At 40.8% G+C, this 18,083-nt stretch overlaps 1 protein-coding gene across 2 annotated transcripts in view; it reads left to right on the top strand.

Moving 5' to 3' along the window:
• The window catches only part of LOC131978961 (complement C3-like), a 40,289-nt gene extending 22,636 nt beyond the window's left edge, over positions 1–17,653 (top strand). For both annotated transcript variants that reach the window (XM_059342846.1, XM_059342930.1), the window contains 17 exons: positions 2,586–2,745; positions 2,879–2,974; positions 12,619–12,769; positions 13,102–13,187; positions 13,690–13,767; positions 13,871–14,026; positions 14,135–14,197; positions 14,361–14,442; positions 14,585–14,633; positions 14,763–14,853; positions 14,977–15,066; positions 15,147–15,249; positions 15,944–16,033; positions 16,462–16,554; positions 16,688–16,771; positions 17,051–17,189; positions 17,358–17,653. In XM_059342846.1, the coding sequence (XP_059198829.1) occupies positions 2,586–2,745; positions 2,879–2,974; positions 12,619–12,769; positions 13,102–13,187; positions 13,690–13,767; positions 13,871–14,026; positions 14,135–14,197; positions 14,361–14,442; positions 14,585–14,633; positions 14,763–14,853; positions 14,977–15,066; positions 15,147–15,249; positions 15,944–16,033; positions 16,462–16,554; positions 16,688–16,771; positions 17,051–17,189; positions 17,358–17,499 (1,753 nt within the window). In that variant the 3' untranslated portion in view covers positions 17,500–17,653. The remainder of the gene's footprint in view (positions 1–2,585; positions 2,746–2,878; positions 2,975–12,618; positions 12,770–13,101; positions 13,188–13,689; positions 13,768–13,870; positions 14,027–14,134; positions 14,198–14,360; positions 14,443–14,584; positions 14,634–14,762; positions 14,854–14,976; positions 15,067–15,146; positions 15,250–15,943; positions 16,034–16,461; positions 16,555–16,687; positions 16,772–17,050; positions 17,190–17,357) is intronic.
• Positions 17,654–18,083: the final 430 nt, after the last annotated feature.

Raw genomic sequence — 18,083 nt, 5'->3', positions numbered from 1 at the left:
TATATTCATCTGAACACTGATGCAGGCAAATCCTCTGTCCTGGTTTTACTGGATCTCAGTGCTGCATTTGACACAGTTGATCATAACATACTAGTCAGCAGACTGGAACAGTGGGTGGGGCTCACCGGCACTGTGCTACAATGGTTCAAGTCTTACTTACAAGATAGGGACTTTTTTGTGTCAACTGGAAACCATGAGTCTGAGCGAACTAAGATCACATGTGGGGTTCCTCAAGGCTCCATTCTCGGGCTGCTTCTATTCAACATCTATATGCTACCGCTAGCTCAGATTATGGAACATCACAACATCTCCTACCATACCTATGCCGATGACACACAACTCTACATTTCAGTGTCCTCACATGACTACAGTCCCTTACTCTCATTGAGTAACTGTATTCATCAAATCAATGAGTGGATGTGCCAGAACTTTCTCCAGCTAAATGCAGAGAAGACAGAGGTGATCATTTTCGGCCCTAAAAATGAAAGATCTAAGATTATCGCTCACCTTGGCTCTATGTCATTGACACCTACAAATCAAGCCAGAAATCTTGGTGTAATTATTGACTCAGACCTGAACTTCAACAGCCATCTAAAGCTTATCACTAAATCTGCCTATTACCACCTGAAAAACATAGCTAGAATTAAGGGTCTTCTGTCCAAACAAGACATGGAAAAACTTATCCATGCATTTATTTTTAGTAGGTTGGATTATTGCAATGGCATCTTCACAGGTCTTAACAAAAAAATCAATCAGGCAGCTGCAGCTGATCCAGAACGCTGCCGCCAGAGTCCTCACAAACACGAGGAAACTGGACCATATTACACTGGTCCTTAAATCACTACACTGGCTTCCTGTGAGTCAGAGGATAGATTTTACTGCTGGTCTACAAAGCACTGAATGGTCTCGGACCTAATTACATGCTTGATCTGCTCCCTCTCTACAAAGCATCCAGACCCCTTAGGTCATCTGGAACTGGCTTGTTGCGTGTCCCAAGAACTAAGCGGGGTGAGGCAGCTTTAAGTTATTCTGCTCCTCACCTGTGGAACAAACTACCTGTAGATCTGAGTTCTGCCCAAACGCTCAGCTCCTTTAAATCAGGACTAAAAACACTATAGTTTACTGCAGTGAACTCTTAACTTTAACACTTATTTGCTGTACTCTACTGCCCTTACTTTTTAACTATGCAGTGTTTGACTTGTGCTCTTTATTGTTTTATCTATTTTCTTATCCTGTTGTATGTTATTTTATCTTATTTGTATTTTATTTCTATTTCCCTGTTTTAATTGACTGGTTTTGCTGTTTTCAATTGTGTCTCGCTGTTTTTAATGTTTATGTAAAGCACTTTGAATCACCTTGTGTTGAATTGTGCTATACAAATAAAGTTGCCTTGCCTTGCCTTGCCAACAAACTGAGGTTAATGACACCGTCTGTAAAACTGTAAAATTAGCATGCTAAGCTAGCTAGCAATGTTGCTAGGAGCTTAACATAATACAGGGCTGTACAGTGCTCATAGCTAGTGTCACCGAATCCCACATCGTCCAGCTATTGGCTAACATTCTGTCAAAATTTCAAATTAACTACTAATATAAATGGTCATGTTATTTTAATTTCCAATTGATTACGTAGTGTGAAACTAGAGTCTAACTTCTTATCTTTCAAACTGTATAGCATTTGACCATGTATGTTAGCCTTGGGTTTACCAGTATTGCCAAAAGGACGATAACGCCGTTGAAATAGCTTAGCGCTATTCAAATTCATGGATCGGTCACTTTAATCTTCTCCCTGTTTAACAATGGGGTTCTGCTGATTTTTTTCGGGGGAAATTGGATGTTTCTGGGTAAGCCAAATATATATCACCGCTATCAACCATTGTTATCAACACACCCGGTCCGGTTCCGTATTTATTCAGTCCTTCACAATAAGTCACAGTACAGTAAAAATACAGATGTAGCCTATAGCACATGCTAAATCAGTCTGTGCTATGGTTGATTTACCAACTGGCCACCAGTGACATCTTATTTACATGTTTTCTAGGGTGTAGCCAACAGATGATGTGTTTGTAGCTATCGTTACTCTCGGAGGTATTACTCCAGAAACACTGCCTAACACATCACCGGTCCACTCCATGGCTGGTGACGGATCTGGAAACTTGACAGACATAGCAACAGTAACTAACGGGGCGGAGCTTTTGTCAACCTTCAATTGAGAATGTTACACACAAACTGAGATTCCATTGTAAAGAGACTGTTACTATGGTTTAGTCCTTGGAGTGTTTAACATCTTCCCAGCGGAGATTACTCATCCAGGATCTAGGCTAGGCTCTGCATAAACAAGCTATACATCTTTTTCGCCAACATCCACTCTTGCAAGCTAGATGACATGAGACTGTGGAATACTTACCAACACACGGAAAGCTGCATTATCGTGATAGCTGTGTTATGGAGACTTGACTTCACCTCTGAATACTGCCCCCTTATTTTTTTTGCAGTGGCCCAATTGCATCTTAAACTTAGATTGCGATTATGTGAGAATGTTGTATTTTATATACAAATAAATGAAATAACTCTCCTCTCCTCTCTCAGGCTGACAGCCTATGTTGCCAAGGTGTTTGCCATGGCCAATACTCTGGTGGCGGTGCAAAGGGAACACATCTGTGGTGCTGTTAGGTTCCTGATTCTTAACGCACAACAACCGGACGGCTTATTTGTAGAGATTGGATATGTATACAGTAGTGCAATGCGTGTATGTATACTTATTTCATTTATTCACCTTATTTTATCTTGGTGCTACAAAAATACCTAATTGAGATGAAAACAAAACCATGTCATTTCCTGTCATGTTATATGAATATATGTTTGTATGTGTACACGTGTAGGGTGACGTTCGCGGCTCAGATTCAGATGCTTCCATGACAGCCTTCTGCCTCATTGCCATGCAAGAATCACGCACCCTATGTGCTGCCACTGTTAATGTGAGTACTGCATCTGCATACGATATTTTCTCCTTTTCCCTCACCTCTTTTATTTACTCGTCTGCCAACTGAGTGGTGAAACCATAGACTGTATAAATAATGGACATAGTCACCGTGACGACACCCATTGGTTTGTGGACTGCCCGTTCGAGGCATTGAGTTCAGTGTTACACTTGTCGCTATCTTGTATCGCCATCAAAACAAAGCAAAAAAGAAAGAGTTAATTCTCAACCAAGAATAAAACCATATCTAATATTTAACATTTTGCATCTGTTTCAATACTGGGATGAAATCATTTAACTCTAATATCCTCCTACTATCTGGTGAAACTCCTCCTAATTTTTTAAAATGATCACTTTTTCCATCATAACAAGGGTATAATATTGTTTAAATCTGGTAAACTCCACCTATATGACCTCATGGGGGCTGGTCTTAGTGAAAACTTCAGATTCAGATCTAATCATGCTCCTGAGTAGAGTAAACTTAAATATTTAAGTTGAAAGTAAAGTTTTTTTTTTCTTTTGCTATTTCTGGTGGAATGTAACTGAATACATTTTCTCAAGTAGTGCACTTAAATGCAATTTTGAAGTACTTGTGCTTTACTTGGGTATTTCCATACTGTGTACCTGGTTGAATGTTGGTGACATAGGCCCCAGCTTCATGAAGTCTTTGTGGTAGTTGAGTGACCTTGTATAGGGATGGATGCAAAATGCTGTCTCAAAGACGACAATGTATTAATGTAGAGTGTGAATATCTTTGGTGGTAAGACATTCAATTCTACAGATTCTATGATGTCATTTAGCAGACGATTTTATCCAAAGCGACGTACATTAAAACAGAGTTAATACAACACAAGCAAAGATGAAATCAAGAAAAAACACAAGAGTAAGTGCCATGGATTAAGTTTGAGTCCATTAGGACATAAGTGCTTTTAGGTCGTGCAAGTGGTCAGTGCGAACAGTTTTTATTTATTTATTTATTGTTGTCATCTGTGTAGATAAATTGTGAAGGTGTCCAGTAAAGAGTTGGGTCTTCAGTCTCTTCCTAAAGATTGATAAGGACTCAGCAGATCGGGTGGAGTTTGAAACTACCAAGGAGAAGAGTCTAATTTGAGACGTAAGATGGCGCCAGTGTGTGTGGCTGCCCGTCTGCTGCTCCTGCAATGTTTGGTGTTTCTGTTGTTTTTAACCATCGGCACTAAACAGATTGAGTCTCTGCTGGTGTATGATCGTTATGCCATTTTGTCTCTCCGGCAAAATGTCAAAGATCTTGTTGTGTTTGTTCGCGATGGACAAAATACTTTGCCCCCGCTCCTGGCGGGGATTCCGCCTCACCTGTTCCGGGTTTCGGCCTTACCTATACGGCGTAAGCGTAGCCGTCGCCGCGGCAGACGCGGAGGTCGGCTGGTGAAGCTGAGGCTCCAGCTGACGCACTCTTCGTCCATTTCCCGGACAGGACTTGGATTATTCTCTCCTTTTGCTGTGCCCCGGCGCTTCTTGGATCCCGTTGACGCCTGCCTGGTACCTGTCATCGGCTCATCTGAGGGGCCCCGGCCCCACCGCCTCTGCCCCCTCCGGCTCTCTCAGCGCGGGATAAACCACCGGCTCCTGAGGACCCTGCCTCGGGCTCCCCGATCCACCGGGCCACAAGCCCCGCCGGCTCCCACCAGGATCGGCTTGGTGAACGCCAGATCCCTGGCGAACAAAACTTTCATCCTGAGGGATTTCTTTAGCTCCCGTGGCCTGGATTTCCTCTGTGTAACGGAGACCTGGATCGGTACCGGTGAGTGCAGCGCTCTTGTTGAACTTTTACCTGCTGGCTGTTCATTCTTTAACTCCCCGCGGACATCAGGTCGTGGAGGAGGAACGGCGACTGTTTACAAAAATACCTTTAAATGTAAACAGCGCACCATCTCAACCTCATATTCCAGCTTTGAGGTGTCTTTATTTGAGGTGGGTCGTTCCGATCCGGTGCTGTGCGCCGTCATCTACCGGCCCCCCAAATACAACAAGGACTTTGTGAATGACTTTTCTGGTTTCCTGGCTGAGATTATGCCGAAATATGACTGTGCCCTTTTCCTAGGGGATTTTAATATTCACGTGTGCTGTCCTGAAAAGCCGCTGGTGAAGGACTTCCTGAGCCTTATTGACTCTTTTAATTTGGTGCAGTGTGTGTCTGGTCCCACACATGAGCATGGACACACTTTAGACCTCGTCCTCTCTCATGGTTTATCTGTGTCTAACTTGGAGATCTGTGACGATGTGTTTTCTGACCATTTGCCTGTACTGTTTGAAGTCGCTTTTTCCTGTGCTGAATTTAAATCCGGCGCTCTTGTTCAGAAACGTCGGATTTTTAACTCTTGCACTGCCGGTCATTTCTCTGTGGCTTTTGACCAGCTCTGTGTGCCTCCTGTCTCTGCTGACACTGAGGAGCTCAGCTCCTGGTTTCACTCCTCCTGCAGGACCATACTGGACTCTGTGGCTCCATTAAAAACTGTGCAGCCTAAAGCTAAATCTGAGCCCTGGTTTAACGACAGAACCCGTGAAGCTAGGCGGGAGTGCCGCAGAGCTGAACGGAAGTGGAAGAAGGACAAGCTGCAGGTTTCCTTCCATATCCTTAAAGACTGTTGGCGCCGCTACCAGAGCACCGTTAAAGAGACTAAAAGAGAATACCTGGCAAACATCATTGAGACCAACCACCACAACCCGCGTGTGTTATTCAAAACCATTGACTCTGTTCTAAATGCTCCACAGCCTGTCAGCTTGGAGACATCTCCTGAAATGTGTAATAACTTCCTGCACTTTTTTATTGACAAGGTTGCTACTGCTAGGGCCCTCATCTCTGCTCCTGCATCTGACCCCTCAGTCACTGCTCCTTGTTCTGCAGCTTTTGATGGTTTTGAGCCAGTGTCTCTGTCTTTTTTAGAGGATCTGGTTGGCCATATTAAGCCATCAGGTTCTCCCTGTGATGCTGTCTCCCCACGTTTCTTCAAAGAGGTTTTCCCCAGTATAGGGCAGTCTGTATTAAATGTAATTAACAGTAGTCTGTCTACTGGTCGTGTTCCTCGAGGTTTTAAACATGCAGTGGTGCAGCCCCTACTTAAGAAACCTGGCCTAGATCGCAGCGTGCTGGCCAATTTTAGGCCTATCTCCAAGCTGCCCTTTATCTCTAAGGTCTTGGAGAAGGTGGTATATGGTCAGCTACAGTCTTTTCTTGATGTACATGGTGTCCTGGAGGTGTTTCAATCTGGTTTTAAAACTATGCACAGCACAGAGTCAGCTCTACTCAGAGTTTTCAACGACATCCTCCTGGCTAATGACTCCGGTGACCATGTAATTCTTGTTCTGTTGGACCTGACTGCAGCGTTTGACACCGTGGACCATAGCATCCTAGTGGCTCGGTTACGCCACCTAGTGGGCATCGGTGGTACTGCGCTAGAGTGGTTCAAGTCATATCTGACCGACAGAAGTTTAACTGTAAGCCTTGGTACCTCGGAGTCCAGCCCCGCTCCACTGCTGTATGGGGTTCCACAGGGGTCGATTTTAGGCCCCCTGCTTTTTTCTTTGTATTTACTGCCTTTGGGCTCCATATTGAGAAAGCACGGCATCCCTTTCCATTGCTACGCTGACGACAGTCAGATCTATGTGCCACTGAAGAAAAAAGATGCTTTCTCCCTCACACCGCTGCTGTCATGTCTCAAAGACATCAAGGCCTGGATGGCCTTGAACTTTTTAAATTTTAATGAGAAGAAAACAGAAGTGATAGTGTTTGGCCCTAGTGGCTCTTGTGTGACCCCTCCTTTTGACTTGGGCCCTCTGGCAGATTTTATAAGACCAACTGTGTCAAATTTAGGTTTTAAGATGGACAGTGATTTTAAATTAGATCGTCAGATTAGCGCTGCTGTGAGGTCAAGCTTTTTTCATATCAGGCAGCTGGCTAAGGTGAAGCCTTTTCTCACACACAAGCACTTTGAAACGGTAATCCACGCCTTCGTTACATCTCGGCTGGATTACTGCAACTCACTTTACCTTGGAGTCAGCCAGTCCTCCCTCGCACGGCTCCAGTTAGTGCAAAACGCGGCTGCTCGCCTCTTAACTGGAGTTCGTAAGAGGGAGCACATAACTCCCATCCTGGCCTCCCTCCACTGGCTGCCTGTGCATTTTAGAGTCCATTTTAAGATTCTTTTATTTGTTTTTAAATCTTTAAATGGTCTCGCCCCACTGTACCTCTCTGAGCTCCTCCACCCCTACTCTCCTGCTCGGTGCCTCAGGTCAGTTGATCTGCTGCTCCTGGAGGTACCGAGGTCTAAACGGAAGCTCAGAGGGGACAGATCTTTTTCTGTTGCAGCCCCCAAACTGTGGAATGAGCTACCTTTACACATCAGACAAGCCTCCTCACTGTCCATTTTTAAAAGTCATCTTAAAACCTATTTTTATTCCTTGGCTTTTAACCACGCATGAGACTCTGCTCTTGTTTTTAGTGTTTTATGGTTTGCTTTTATTTATTGTTTTTTAAATTGTCTTTTAAAAAGCAATAAATCTATTTATTTTAGTGTTTATTTCCTGTTTTATTTATTTTATTGTCTCTTGTTCTGTTTGTTTATGTACAGCACTTTGTTGCGGCTGTTGTTGTTTTAAAGTGCTTTACAAATAAAGTTGAGTTGAGTTGAGTTGAGTTGAGTAGAGGCCTTAAGCAAGCGGAGGAGCCAGACGTCTTTCACTCGAAGAGCGTAGTGGGCGGGAGGTTTTGTGGACCTGATCAAGGGAGTTCAGATATGCAGGGGCTGTGCCTGTTGCTGTTTTGCAGGCAAAGAGACATGGCTTTGAATTTGATGTGGGATTCGACTGGGAGCCAGTGCAGAGAGATGACTAGCGTAGTGACACGTGCTCTCTTGGCGTGGTTGAAGACGCACCACTGCGTTCTGGATCATCTGCAGAGGCTTGGTGATGCATGCAGGGAGACCTGCCAGTATAGAGTTACAGTTGTCTAAGTGCAATATCACAAGGGCCTGTACCAGGAGTTGTGTTGATTGCTCAATCAGGTAGGGTCTGATTTTCCTGATGTTGTATAGCTTGAATCGTTAATTAGGCTATGCATTGAGTCACACTCAATTTGTGTGTGCCCTGCAACCAGAAACATTTGTTCTATGGTGATTCCATGCTTCTTGGCCAGATCTATGTATGCGTTTGTGATGGTACACCGATTTTGATAGTCACAGCCATCACTCCAGACTATGACCTTTTCAATGTTTTGGTTTGCCCCTAGGACCGACCCAAAGTGTTTGCACTGCAGACGGGCAGAGGGAGCCCTCATGCTCCTCCCAGGTGTAACAATACCCATCTTTGTTACCCAGGTTGAAGTCAGTAAAGTTGTGCATCTGTAATTTAGTTTGATAATATATCGTGCTTGCTTTTGTCGTGGGACACAGAAGAATGCACCGAAGGTCCATTGTCCACACTGAAAGTTTGTCACTAGATTCCTATTTACCCTTAGCTTTTTCAGCTTGAGCTTGAGCCCTTCATTTCATGTGAGTAGTAATGGTATCCAGTTATATATTTCCTACCTTGGCAACGATACATACATCACACTGATCTGTTTTTGGAACCAACACGTTATTTCTGCTCACTGAATGTTGCAAAAACTCAAAATCTTACCAAGAACACTTATCTTGTTTCTAATCCAAATGTTATATTCCTAGTCAAAACAATATCTTTACACTTAAAATAAAAAGAATTTTGCTAACGTTAGCTAGCTTTTACACTTCATCATACCTTGTCGCAGAAATGTGATTAAAAGTTTTAACACACATTTCTTAATCCCTTTGATTGACTGAAAGTGCATTTACTGTCTAGAAAGTTGAAGAATTATGAAATAGCTTACCAGATGAATCAAAGAGAAGACTTAATACTTCACTTATGGTCAGCAGAGCCTCTTTCTCATGTGGTAGGCCATCTTTGTATGTAGCAGCAAAAATGGCTAAGTCAAAGAGATGACTAAGGCAGATAGTTATTTTGGACTCTGAGAAGCGTTCTCAACAAGGCAGGAAGACGCAGCAGTGGTACGAGAGTAAAGTCAGGCAGACATCACAATTTGGCCCAAAAATGACTTAGTCAATTATGCTTTTAGGCTAACAATATATATGTAACTTTATACTTCTGTTTCAAATATTTTTATTGTGAAGCAGACAGTATATCAAAAATACATCCATCTCTGGTTTGTCCAATGCTTCATAATTTCATTATAAGTAACAAAGGTGTCCTACAAATAAGCAATAAATGAAAAACAATAAATGGGAGAAAAATATAAAAAGTATACAAAAATATGTAAACAAATATATTAAAATAAATAAATAAATAATAACACCCTCCCTGACCCACCCGTCCCGCCCACCCAGTACTACTCAATTTGTCCTACATCCTGTTTTAAGAAAGAAATAATTGGTTGCCACATCCTCTTGAAGTCTTCTAACCTACCACTAAGAGAGTAACGAATCCTTTCAAGGTGCAATGTTTCAGTCAGTGCCGTTAACCAAGCTTTGAAAGTAGGTGTCTCCGTTTTTTTCCAATGGAGGAGAACAAGTTTTTTCCCACAGAGGAGACCATAGGATAGAAGGCGGCGCTGTATATTCTGTAGGTTCCCAGTGCTCCCTGATGCCCCTAGTATGACCAACAGTGGATCTGGTAGTAATGTAGTCTTAAAGACCTTTGAGAAAAATGAAAACACTGCTGTCCAGAAATATTCTAACTTGGGGCATAGTGCGTAACTGTGTAGTAGATTTGCCTCTGCTTGGTTACACTTCTCACAGATGGGTGATATTTCTGGGAATATTCTATGCAGTTTTAATCTTGAGTAATGCAACCTATGCAGAGTTTTAAACTGGATCAGGCAGTGTCTAGCATTCAGGGAGCAAGTGTTAATATATCTCAGGCTTTCGTTCCATATGTCCTCTGCTATCTCAACACCCAATTCTTTTTCCCAGCCTTCCTTTATGTAATCTGTGTTCACCTGATCTAGCTCCTGAAATGAATCATATACAACTGAAATTGCATTCCTCTCCATCGTGTAATCTCTGAGACACCTGTCTAACTTGTCAGGGGTGGCGTTTTCAAAGTGGTCCAGATGTGTCCTTACAAAGTGTCTGACTTGGAGATATCTAAAAAATTCACTTTTTGACAGACCATGTTTCTCTTGAAGTAGTTGAAATGACGCAAATGAACCATTAACATACAGATCACCCACACTGTGCAGTCCAAGTTCTTTCCATCTATCAAAGCCTCCATCCATAATAGAAGGGGTGAATGATGGGTTTGCTGATATTGGGAGTGTAAAGGATAGCTTCCTAAGTTTGAGTCGTTTTTATATTTGCCTCCAGATTTGAATAGTGCTGTGTATAATTGGGTTGTAGCTATAGCATGACTTTTTAAGGTGGATGGGAGACATCACAATAGCACCGATCGAATAGGGAAAACAATCCTCTCGTTCCATGTCCAACCAGCTGGCGAGCACAACAGTCTCATCTAGCCAGTAGGAGATGCATCGGATATTTGCTGCCCAATAATACTTGACAAAATCTGGGAGGGCCAGCCCAACGTTTGTTTTATTTTTGCACAGATGTTCCTTTCTGATCCTGTGTGTTTTGTGATTCCAAATAAATGAAAGAATCATAGAATCTAGTTTTTTAAAGTAGGTTTTGCTAAGGAAGATGGGTAAATTTTGAAAGAGGTACAGTAACTGAGGGAGACAGACCATTTTGACTGCATTCACTCTACCAATCAAGGAAATAGGAAGGGTTTTCCAGAACTCCAGCTTGTTTTTAAACGTATTTAATATAGCCACATAATTAGCTTCAAATAATTTATTATATTTCTTTGTAATTTCTAACCCCAGGTATGTGAATTTCTCCCATGCCAATCTGAATGGGGTCTGTTCTAGTGCACCTGGGTCACTGCATCGCACTGGCATCAGCTCGCTTTTAGTCCAGTTCACCCTATATCCAGAGAACGAGCTAAATAAGTCAATCTTCTCCAATAGAACAGGCATTGAAGTTCTTGGCTCTGTAATAAAGGTCAAAATGTCGTCCGCATATAGCGATATTTTATTTGAGGTGTAATCTGTGTCATAACCATGAATCTCTTTATTTGTACGAACGGTCTCCGCTAATGGCTCCAGTGCTAATGCAAACAACAAGGGGCTAAGAGGGCACCCCTGTCTAGTGCCTCTATATAGGTTAATTGTCTCTGACATTGTCTGATTAGTGAGAACTCTGGCAGTAGGATTGGAGTAAAGTAATTTTATCCATGAGATAAATCTTGTTCCAAGTCCAAATTTCTCTAATACAGCATATAAATATGGAAATTCCACACAGTCAAAAGCTTTTTCGGCATCCAAACTCAGAATGAAAAGATCTTCCTTTGGATGTCTGGGGGAATACAAAATATTAAGTAGGCGTCTAACATTATGAAATAAGTGTCTGCCCGGTATAAACCCGGTCTGATCCGGATGTATCAGCTTGGTTACGAGAGGACTGAGTCTTGAAGCCAGAGTTTTAGCCAAGATTTTCAAGTCAGAATTTAACAGCGACACTGGTCTATATGAGCCCACCTGCTCTAAGTCCTTCCCCTTCTTTGGGATAAGCGTTATTGTAGCCTCATTCAGTGTTGATGGTAATTTGCCATCCTCCAAGGACTTCTTATACATCCTGAGAAGAAATGGAGATATTTTACTGACAAATTTTTTGTAAAACTCATTACATATCCCATCTGGTCCCGGGCTCTTTCCATTTTTCAGGGAATTAATTGTTTTCCTTATGTCACCCTCCATAATTTCCATTCCTAAGGAATTTTGATCACTCTCAGACAGCGTTGGTAATTGACATGTATTTAGGAACTGTTTCATAGTCTCAGGAGCATGTGCTTGGGAGCTGTATAAAACCTCATAATAATGGCGAAATGCACTATTAATATCGGTGTGTGAAGTGACAGGGGTGTCACTTCCTGACCTTATCTTATGAATAGCTCTATCACTTTCCCTTTTCCGTAATTGTCTAGCAAACAGTCTATGAGGTTTATCCCCAAATTCAAAAAAGGTCTGTTTGGTAAAAGTAAAGGCTTTAGAAATTTTTTCAGACAGAAGTGTATTGGTAACTTTATACTTCTATTTCATTACATTTTAGAGGCAAATATTGTACTTTTCACTCCATTACATTTAACTGCCAGCTTTAATTACTTTTTGGCCGCATTCGATGGCAACCCATAGTATTCAATTTGTATATATTGTATATATTTGCTATTTTTTATAGCACTTTACTTAAAAAAGGGGTTTATTTTAAAAGAAGCTGAACACTCACCACAGACTACATCTCTGATTTTAAATATTGTAGCAGATTGACAAACACATACCATTTTGGCACCACAGACACCTCTCTGACAAGAGAGGCCTCATTTATGTTTTTCCACATGAAAACATCTTGCGATGATTCAGCCTCGTCTCAGGTGTTGTATCAGGGACAAATGCTATGGCATCCCTGAACAGAAGTTGTTATTGGAAATTAATGCATTACTTTGATCAGACGGCTTTTGATGTTCACACTTTAATCTTCCCTTTTTATGTTTTCCATATTTTCTCCTTCCTCCTTCCCTGTGCAGAGTCTGCCAGGCAGTATAAACAAAGCAGTGAACTATCTGGAGAGGCGTCTACCCACGCTCACCAACCCATATGCTGTTACCATGACGTCATATGCCCTGGCCAATGAAAACAAATTGAACCGCGGGATCCTCAACAAGTTTATTTCCCCAGGTCTCTAGTATAGAGCACATGAAAAAAATATAAAGATCCAAGAATAATTACTCAGTTTGGTTAATGTTTTAGGGTGATTTTGCTCAATACAGCAATATTAAGAATATGTTGAAGGTTATTCAGGAACTGTGTCATTTACTAGTGATGTCCTTATGAAGCTTCATAAAATCAGAAAATAAATACACATTTTATATAACACATTTTAATTTATTATTTCTTTATTTCTATAAAGTTTTTTCTTAGGAAATTAGGAACTGGTGAATAATTGGAATGGATTAAAGTGTTACCAAGTACATCAGAGTAATACAAATATATTTGTATGTGTCTTACAGAGTTGTCCCACTGGCCAACACCTAGAGGAGGTGTTATCACACGGGAGGCCACAGCTTACGGCCTTCTGGCTCTGGTCAAAGCCAAAGTAAGCATGTCCCACTTGTGTGTGTTTCACCACACTGTCACAGTAGTTGTCATCTATGCTACCTCACTAAAAGGTTCAGGGTTTGGACACCAAAGTCAGATGTGTTTTGGGCGTAACATGAATTTAACCAATCAGTCATCTCCCTTTTCCCTTTAAAAACCTGCTTATGGCACATTGCGCAACAGAAGATATGCATTTAAATAGCAAAGTGAAGGTGCAGATTAGAAATGTTTTTTGTCATACATCAAGAACAAACGTGAAGTTTCCTTTGAAACATAATTGACAATGCAGTTTAGTTGCAGGGGATTGCGATTATTAGGAGACCAGGTGATAAAAACTGATTTAGGTCCATGGAAGGTTTTAGTATTTGTCAGGTTACAGTCTGAAGTATAACACTACCACAGTCAGGACTTGTCATTATTGTCGCAAAAGGTTTTTCTATAAATCCAATCCCTGTGAATCTCAATAAATGTCAATCATTAACTTCCTTCTGTTAATAAAGGCATTTGAAGATGCCAAACCTGTTGTCAGATGGTTCAACAAACAGCAGCAAGTGGGCGGAGGCTATGAAACAACTCAGGTAACACACACCTGTCTCTCCATCCTGATACCTACATCTTATGTTAGCTTGTAACCTACTTCTAAATGTTATTTTCTCCCTCCCTCCCTCTTTTTCTCTCCAGGCTACCATAATGGTGTACCAGGCACTAGCAGAGTACTGGGCCAATGCTGAAGAACCACCGTATGATCTGAATGTGGACATCTTGTTGCCGGGCAGGGCAAGTGCTGATAGGTACCACTTCAACTCGAACAGCCACTACGCCACCAGGACTTCTAAAGTGAGACTCATAATGGCTCATTAATATCATCATTCCTGATCCTTTCTATACGTTTCTTCTGCTGATACTTGTGTGTGTTTGTCTTTTTCCATATTTAAATTCCCACAGATCAACGATATAAACCAGGATGTGAAGGTGACTGCCACAGGCTCAGGAGAAGCAACAGTCAAAGTAAGTAGAATATATTTTAATATTTAATATTCTGACTTTAATCATCTGTTGATTATTGTTCGGTGCTTTTGAACCTCAGATGAGACCAAAGTCATTTTTGACCATAACCAATATTTTTAAGGTTTTCACCACTTATTAAGATGCACTTTTGTCTATGTGACAGATGGTGTCGCTGTATTACGCTCTGCCTAAACAAAAGGAGAGTGATTGTCAGAAGTTCAACGTGTCAGTGCAGCTCCTTCCAGGTAAATTGGTGCCATCTGTGTTTCCCTGTTTGTCTTTCTTTGTTGTCATTTCATTCGGTTTTTTTCTGGCAAGAATTTTACCTCATGAGAAACAAATAAATCCTAAAATACTTTCGATACTCAACACGCTTTCCTCCTGCAGACAAAAAAGATGGGGATGAGGAAGTATACAAGCTGAAAATAGAGGTTTTGTGAGTACAATGAATAAGTCCTGAAAAGTGTTCCTGTAAATCTTAAAAATCTTAAAGGATATTTGATAATGTGCTGCTTTTTTAGCTTTTTGCCTCCTTGTTTAATTATTCTGTCCATTCTGTGTCCAGGTATAAGGACACGGAGCATGATGCAACCATGTCAATCTTGGATATTGGCTTGCTGACTGGCTTCACTCCAAACACAAACGACCTGGCCTTAGTAAGAACTTAGAGACAATACGTATGCTTATACCACGTACAGTTTAGTCAGGGTGTATGGTGAGGAGAAATGAGATGTGTTATATGGTGGAGAGAGTTGTTTAAATATATAATTTGTGTGTAGTTGGCTAAAGGACGTGCCCGCACTATTGCAAGATATGAGATGAACACAGTCCTGTCAGAAAGAGGCTCACTCATCATCTACCTGGACAAAGTAAGACTTTCTGCCCTCTTTTTCTTTTTCTCTCTGCCTTTTTACTTGTTTATTTATCTCTACCTCACAATTGTTCACAGCTTTCACACACGCGACCAGAGGAGATCTCCTTTAGGATCAATCAGAAGCTTAAAGTGGGCGTCTTACAACCAGCTGCTGTGTCTGTCTACGAATACTATGACCGTGAGTCTCTTAGACCCGGTTTACACTGGTTTTCAAAATGCATCTTGGGTGATCAGATCACAAGTGGACAGATGAGTAGATCGCTGTTCACACCTGTGTGTATCATGCATCTCTAAGGGTGTCCAGCTGACCACTTACTACCTATGCCACTTCCGCTAGAGTGTGAAACTCCCCTGCATACATTTGTGATGATAACAACAATAACTCGAGTCGCTCGTGCTATCTTGCTAGCAATACCCTTGTAAACAGCCCCTTTACAGTATGAGTCATCAGGTTGTTTTGGTCTGAATCTTCTGCTCAAATTGGGATTAGACATCTGTTTTCACTTGCACCCCAACCACGTACATCAGTGCTTCCTTCCATTTTTAACAACATTGGCACTCCGTCATCAAAACAACCACCACACAGCCTGCATTATTCTTGATCCTTATCAAGGACGCATCAGCGTTTACACTACAAAATATATGTGGTCAAATGCGTTCTAGATCACCTCGCCAAATGGTTTGAGCTATCCGATCATGATCAACATCTTGGACCTTGTTTACAATCATTAGAAACACATGATTCCTCCATATACTTGTCTGCCAATACATGGAGAGTAGACAGCACTGTGGATAAGCAGGCATTATCACATTTTTAAACAACTTAATGTATATTTTCAAATAAATATTTTCAAATATGTTTTTGGTTGCAGCAACACCTTGTGTGAAATTCTACCATCCAGAGAGGAGAGGTGGACAGCTGCTGCGACTCTGTAAAGGAACTGAATGCACATGTGCTGAAGGTAAAAATTATGACTTAAAGTCTGTCCACTGGAAAGACTAGATTTATTATTATTATTTTTATTTATTAGATGGTTATTATTATTATTATTATTATTTGTATTTATACATTTCTCTCTTTATCTGTTTAGCTCTTGGTACAGCTTGCTGCCTTACTGTAAATTAATGAGATTTAAGATGCTGTTTCCTCAGTACTTGTTTTTAATGTTTTTGTTTTTAATTATCATTGAATGTTGTGGTGGGTGGCTGGTGTGTGTGTGTGTGTGTGTGAAGGGGGGATTTGTGTAGTTTGAAGCACTTTTTGTTACATTTTATTCATATGAAAAGTGCTATACAAATAAAGTTCGATAGATTGATTGATTGATTGATTGATTGATTGATTGATTGATCGATTGAGGTGAATTTATTTGCGCCTATTGTATACCTCCAGAAAACTGCAGCATGCAGAAGAAGGACGTGATTTCTAACGATCAGCGCACAGCTAAAGTCTGTGAGAGTACACAAACAAGCAAAATAGATTTTGGTAAGTGTGAACTGTATTATATAGTGCTTTAGTTTTTTTAAACGTATGTGTGTGTTTGTGTTAGTAAGCGACTGACAGAATCAGTAAGCACAGGAGCAAGTGAGATAAAAATCTGTAACTTGTCTGTCCACAGCTTACAAAGTGAGACTGGAACAGTTTAAAGACGAAGGGTCCACTGACATTTACACAATGCGGATACTGGAAGTCATCAAAGAAGGTTTGTTATCTATGTTTAAACTGTTTTAAGTCTACTACCTCCTGATGTTTCTTTATGTGCCTTAAAGATGAAGGTGACAATTTGTTTGCCTTCATGTCCACATTGAATCCCAGTGGTGTTTCCAGTCCAACTCTCTCGGCAAGAAATTGAATGAACCTGTTTTCCAATATGTCCAACTAGTACTTTTAGCATGAATCCACTGGGATTTGTTTTGTACTGCACCTTTAGCTATGATATAAATAATTGCCTTTTCTATGTTTTCCTATATTTGAACTACAGGAACCTATGATGTGGGTCCTCTTAATAAACAGCGCACTATCCTTAGTTACCCGCACTGCAGGGACTCTTTAAATCTGAGGACAGGCAAAACCTACCTTATCATGGGCACATCCAATGATATTCATAAAGATGACCAATCGTAAGTTTATTCTGTGTGCATTTAAACATTTCTACTATTCACTGCTTGCTTTATATGACTAAATCAAGTCTATTTAAAGAGTCATTAAATGTACAGTTTCACTATTTTTTTAAATTTAGATAGTTGGTCACATGTTGAGCTAACAAATCTTTCACTTTAACATCTCAGGTATCAGTATGTGCTCGGTGAGAGAACCTGGATCGAGTACTGGCCCACTAATGCTGAGTGTCAAACTGAGGAACACAGAAATGTCTGCTTGGGCATGGAGGAGATGGTCCAGCAGTACCAAATATTTGGATGTGTGCAGTAATCAAGTTCAAGGAAATCAAATGTCACTTTGAATTTGTTGTTATTTTGCCTCATTCTCATTATGTAAAGCTTTTACTGCTATGAGAAATAAGTGCTTACAGTATTGCATTGTGTTGATTAAAATGTAATGCTCTCCATGTCAATCTCTGTGTTTTGTGTACAGATTAACTTTTAGTTAATGTAGACAATTAGATACTAGTGATAACTATTATGTTGATTAATCTGGACTTAATTTTGATACGTTTAACTAGAAGTGAAGTTAAAATAAACTCAATAAGGTTAAGGTTGATAGTTGCAACTCGTGTGTACTAAGTCAATGTGAGAGGTTCACTATTTAAAAAATACATGGCCCATATCATAAATGAACATTAGACATTTAGAGTGAGAACTGAGTAATATATAGCTTATTAGATTTGCCACAAGTCAAAAATACATAGTGGACATGTTGGCTTGAAACTAGGGAAAGTTAGTTGTTGATATCTGCAATTGGTATTACTGCTGACTAAATGCATGTCTCTTGCATCCGTCATAGGTCATTATATCAACAACCTCTTGTATAGTAAGCCATGCTGTCAGAGCTGAAAT

Source organism: Centropristis striata, chromosome 1, assembly GCF_030273125.1.
Source record: "Centropristis striata isolate RG_2023a ecotype Rhode Island chromosome 1, C.striata_1.0, whole genome shotgun sequence".
NCBI lineage: Eukaryota > Metazoa > Chordata > Actinopteri > Perciformes > Serranidae > Centropristis > Centropristis striata.
Note: the sequence above shows the minus strand (reverse complement) of the source record. Positions and strands in the feature narration are given on the sequence as shown.